The 6,000-nt window shown below is 36.2% G+C and overlaps 1 protein-coding gene across 2 annotated transcripts in view; it reads right to left on the bottom strand.

The window, feature by feature from the left end:
* Positions 1-5,563, bottom strand: part of cwc22 (CWC22 spliceosome associated protein) — a 55,771-nt gene extending 50,208 nt beyond the window's left edge. For both annotated transcript variants that reach the window (XM_039683653.2, XM_039683652.2), the window contains exons 1-2: positions 5,427-5,563; positions 715-814 (exon numbers count right to left, since the gene is read on the bottom strand). In XM_039683653.2, the coding sequence (XP_039539587.2) occupies positions 715-814; positions 5,427-5,489 (163 nt within the window). In that variant the 5' untranslated portion in view covers positions 5,490-5,563. The remainder of the gene's footprint in view (positions 1-714; positions 815-5,426) is intronic.
* Positions 5,564-6,000: the final 437 nt, after the last annotated feature.

Here is a 6,000-nt window from a genome sequence, read left to right on the forward strand (position 1 = left end):
AGTATACATGAGTAAGTCTAGTGTGAACAACTCAATCTGATATAGACAGTCCTTCGTATTAACAAGTCTTTAGACTGAGGTCATTTTTTCACATCAACTGAAACGTTCTAGCGACACAAACCGCGTCGTGTTCACCCACAACGGGTGCGTCTACAGTGAAGCATTACTTTGTAACGCGGTGAGCGTTTGTCCTTGTGCTGACTTAGGGAATGTTGGAAGTAGGTCTCAGCTGCGAGGAAACAAGCAGGCTTATGTGCCAATTTAATGCTGAGGCAACAGAATTCTGGTCATCAGATGTACGGTTTGTTCTACAGGAGTTACACTTTGGATTATTTTTAACTGTAATATTCAGAGGACATAGGGTCAGTGGCATTATGATTTAAAGGGACAGTTCAGCCAAAAAGAAATTCTGTCATAATTTCCTCACAGTTATGTTGTTCCAACCCTGTATGACTTTGTTTTTGTCTATATAATGAAAGTCAAAGGGGTGTAATGTTGTTCTGGATCCCATTGGCTTTTATTGTAAAGACAAAAACAGTTAAAACATTGAAAAAGATCTTCTATAGTGTTCTACAGAACAATGAAGGTGAATGCACAACATTTTTTTGGATTAAAAAAAACACTATTAAAGCTGATGGTGTTGCAATGCTGCTTAGTATGTGACTATTGCTTGAATGCTACAGAACCAAACAAAATCAAAAAGGACAAGCTCACCAACAACCCTCCCGCGTTCATCACCATCACTGTCTCCATTCTCAGATGAACTTGAGCTGGCCTCTCTCTGTCGCTGCTCCATTTCTCCTGGGCTGGGCGGCTGGAGGAAAGAGAGAGGACATAGAATAAGAACTAGAACAGTAAAGTACAAGTACAGTAGGTCTAAGTGTACGTGTGTGTGCAGTAAGAGCAGTGTGCTAGAAAATAAGGACAATGGCAGAGGAAGGATTTCTAAAAAAAAAGCCCCAAATCTGTGTCATTGTACAGACTCTTATACCTTGTACATTCGTCTCAGGTGATCGGACAAGAAGTGGAAAATATTGCTATTTACATCTTGTATTAACACGCACATGTCGCCTGTGACTCCTTGAGAATGAATTTTGAGTTAATGGTCTCTGATTACTTCTGAATGTGGTTTGAGCTAATGGGAAAACATTTTGGACTCAATTTACACCTCTATTTAAGATGATTATCATAATTATCGTACAATAATATTATTACTATTATTCTACTAATTATTAAATGGGATATTGTGGAAATTTGATTAATGATGGAAAGGGAAAATACAATTTGTTATAAAAAATTTTATTTAATTTTTCTTCATGATTGTTCTTGCTAACTATAACTATTTAAAAAAAAAAATTATGAATTTAATAAAGCTGATTTCTAACAAACTTAAACTCAGACAACAGACAATAGATGTTGCCTTGCCAACTGACTGAAAAACTAAATTTAAGTTACTCAAATTAGAAAAAAAAAATTGAATTACAATAAATGTGAATGATACATACAATTATTAACATTTCATTTTAAATGAATTTTTCTGCAGAATGGTCTGCGTTTTTTTCCCAGCAGCAGCTTAAAAATATTGATCACTCTTCTAGCCAATCAATCAATTGTACATGGTTTTATATAACATACCGGGGCGGTAATTGCATAATGTTATATTTGTATTACCATGATGCCTGTCTTATTTGCATGTCTATACTTTGTGGTGAATTGTTTTTAGTCTGTAACTCTATATTGATATTTATTGCACGGACATTTGCTGTGCTTATTAGAAAATGCTATATTAATAACAAAAAACGTATTTAAAGTTCACTCAAAAATTCAAATTCTGACAATTTTCTCACCTTTATGACATTGTTTCTCCTGTGAAACATAAAATAAGATATTTTGAGAAACTTTTTTTGACCATACAGTGGATGTTAATGGTTAAAGTGTTTTCTGGTTCCCAGCATTCTTCAAAATATCTTCTTTTGTGTTAACAGAAGGGGAAAAAAAAATCATACCAGTTTGTAATAACATGAGGGTGAGTATATGATGACTACATTTTCATTTTTGGATGAACTATGTCCAGTTGTGACCAGAATAGCTTAGCCTTGGATGTTAATAGTATGCATGAACAAGTATTACTTTACTAAATAACCAAGATCAAAAGACAGAACACTTCTGACAGTTATACACCATTTTGCAGTAGAGAGGTAAACTTCGATTACAAGCAGCACTGACAAATAATCAGACAGCAGACGAGCTATCAGTGAACTAACATCTGGATCTGCAGCAAAGCCATGAGTCTCTCTCCCAGCAGCCGTAAAGTATCGCTCTCTCCTCTCAATTCGATTTCCCTGAATATGCCACTCACAGCTGCCACTGTCACCGTTTCAATCAAAATTCAATTTGCTGTTTCGGCAGGACGGGCTGTGGGCAGGAAGCAGATGTGTTTTCCGGGGTGTTGATAATGCGAAACTCTTCATGCTGTTCCTGCATCAGCCTAACGGTTGCGGGACACTCAAAGAATAGCCATGAGCTTGCTTTCCTCCATATATTAAAAAAAAAAAACAGTCTCACTCGACATCCTATCTGTTCCCACTGAGCCTAATCCCAGGCCGAATGCAGTGGGCGGCTCGAGTGATTTCTGCAAGCTTATGGGAAACTGCTCTTTCAAACATGGATCTGCCATTCAGCAGGTAGGCTGGCATTTCAGAGTTACACATACACTGAGAATGCTGAGCGCTCGAGGAATAAATCACTCAGAAACACGGTGCCTGTCTGAGAAAAAAAAAAAAAAAAGGATAATAAGTGAGAGAGCGGACTGAGAGCCATATCAGCACCAAAAAAGCTTGATGAGAAAATGCAGAAGAAGAAGAAAAAAAACACAGCAACTAATCAATAGCTGGATCATGGTTTAAAACAGGAGTGTCCAATCCTGCTCCTGGAGGGCCAGTAAAGCTGCAAGATTAATTGTTGATCGCAATCTCGATTCAAAAACACCCAATTGATCTCATACCTAAATGCCAGCGACTCGGCCTTTGACTAAATCACACTGGAACGTTCAAATCTGACCCAGAGAAAGCAGTTGTCATGTGTAGGTATGAAACAGCTTCACAAACACTGTCTTTTAAACCACACACAGTATCATTATTTCATTATTTGTCTTACATATTCATATTATCACTGAAGTACTGTTATAAAAGTTCTATGGAAGTGATCGAAATAGAGCAACTTTACATCGTCACACCAGCAGGTGGTAACAAATGACAGTAAAACATCTTTTTGTCATTGAATCATTAATTTAAGCCTGCAGTCCGTAGCTTTTTGGGGGTTAACAATTATCCAAATACATATTTGAGAGAATACATAACCAGCCAGTGTTCAAAACTCTCTGCTTGCCTTAGCTTGATTCAAAGCGGTAAGCTTGTAATAATGTTTCCAGTGAAAACCTACATTATTTTTCTATAGATTGACTCATTGGGTCCTCTAACCTGCAATATGCCCTTTAAGAGCAAGTTCACCCAAAATTGCAAATTCTGTCATGAATTACATTCATATCATTTCAACCAAAAAGAACTCTGTTTATCTGCGGAATTTGGAACAAAAATAATAAGATCCGAGAATTTATAATAAGATCTGAGAAATGTCCATCCCTAGATTGACATCTATTCACCCAAAACTCTGACGCTTGATTGTAAAAGAAATCCATTTGAATAGAGCAGTTGAATCCAAGTTCAAACACTTATGGTTTTGGAAAGACATAAGAGTGAGTAATTGATGACAGAATTTTCCTTTTTGAGTGAACTAACCTTTAAGGGTTGTAAAGCAAGTTCAGTTTAATAAAATGTGCATTATGCTATTACTTTTAATATTTCAAGTCATTTTAGTATCATTTATGTAAAAATAATATTTTCATTATGTTTACATCTAGCTCCAATAGCCTAAAAAATGTGAAGTAGTCAAGTGAAGTCAAGTAACCTTCATCTATATAGCGCTTTATACAATACAGACCGTTTCAAAGCAGCTTAACAGTGATAACAGAAAAATGATGCATTTCAGCTGTTATTCAGTTTTGTTTTAAAAATTATGTCATCATCCAGCTCAGTTCAGTTCTCATTCAACAGCATCAGCACAGTCAGATCAATAATATTGCTGAACAGTAAGTACAATACCATCAATTGGTCCAGTTTAAGCACTTAATTCACTAGATTAGACATTAGGCCTACCCAGGGGCGTCAGACAGGGGTAATATGGCACTTTTCCACTGCTGGTACGGCTCAGTACAGTTCGGCTTGCTTCGCTTTTCCGCTGCGTGGTATGACGGTTCGCTTTAGCTCGGTTTGCTTTTCCACTGCAGTTAGTACCGCTTAAGGGGTGTGATATTATATTCTGATTGTTATAGTTTATCTGCTCCTCGGACGGCAACCAATGAGAGGAACGTTTGAGGAACAACATTCAGAAAAAAATATTTCTGAAGGATCATGTGACTCACATCCTGGAAATTGCCAGGAATAAATTAGGATTTAAAATATTACTTGTTATAGTATGTCAATGTCACATAATTCCCGTTTTTCCTGTATTTTTCAAATAAATGTAGCCTTGATGAGCATTAGAGATGCATTTCAAAAATCTTAACCTTACACTTTTGCACTGAAGTGTATCATTACTGTGAAACAAACATAGGCATGATATGACATAAGAATAGTCTCACTGTGGACCCCAGTTTGATGATCTTTTAAGAGCCCTACAAGAACAGTGTACACACACACAAGCAAAATTAAAATAACAAAACACTTGAACATAGTCTGTGCCAAGCTATTCAATTATGGGTATTCTGTAGTTTGTCAGTCACATAAAGACAACTCAGTCAATGTCTGTGTGTATTCACTGTTCAAACGGTGAGTTTTGTAAAGTCAAAAGGCTTTGAAACGATACTCATAAGTAAATAAAACACTGCATGCCAGTGAAATATAAGTACGTATGCATGCACAAATACAATAACGTATTTATGGGTCATATTGAAATATAATCTACAATATGAGAACATTCATTAAAAAGGCCAATTATTTCAACAAACCCTTCCATTACTGTCTACGATTGTAATCTGATTGTTTTCAAACTGACTTGATCACATGTTATGGTTTATAACCTTGTCTTTTAACTAGTATAGGAAACTTAACTTCACTAAGAGAGAATCAAGGGACTCATAAACGACTAGTGAGTAGCTGTATGAAACAACATACGTGTTTATTCAGTGTTTATAACCATGTTACACACAACTGATCTCACACACACAGTAAAGCAGCGCCATCTGCTCCATGTGTGCAGGCCTTCCTCGTAAAATCCAGCCAAACATATCCTCAAACCGCTTTAAACGCTCTTTCGCAGTCAAACACACATACTACTGTTTTACCGCGGTTGATTGATGACGTCCATACCTCATTTCTGGATGTAGGACTCATATTCAACACCGTCTTGGACTCGTTTGCCTCGGCTGCCATCTTTCCCGCCGTCTTCCGGAAGTGATGCTACGGATGCCCGTGAGGTTCCAAAGAGGAGCAAAACGCGTTTTCGTCAACAGCCACACACTGCATTACTGAGCAAATGTTGTATGATTATCACTGATGGGAAAAAAAATACTAAGCTCCAGGAAACAGATGTCTTAACATTATATTAAGATATTTTTATAACATTATATTAAAATATAATATTTTACATTATATTAAGGTCTTGAGGCTAATTTAATGCTTTGTCCAGGCCTGGGAAAATTAACAGAAATGTAATGATTAATTAGATTAATTACTTGTATGTATGTATGTATTTATTTATTTATTTATTTATTTATTTATTACAAAATTAATGTTGTTTCCAAGAATCACAGGTGTATGTCTCATTTCTCATTTAGTGTCACCGGTGACTACTTCAACTTAGGACAGCCATCAAATTAATATTTGTGTGTGTGTAATATGTAATTTGATAGTGTAGTGTGATGTTTCTTAATCTAAATTATCA

The sequence above is a fragment of the Pimephales promelas genome, chromosome 7 (genome assembly GCF_988280905.1).
Source record: "Pimephales promelas chromosome 7, fPimPro1.hap1.1, whole genome shotgun sequence".
Classification (NCBI taxonomy): Eukaryota; Metazoa; Chordata; class Actinopteri; order Cypriniformes; family Leuciscidae; genus Pimephales; species Pimephales promelas.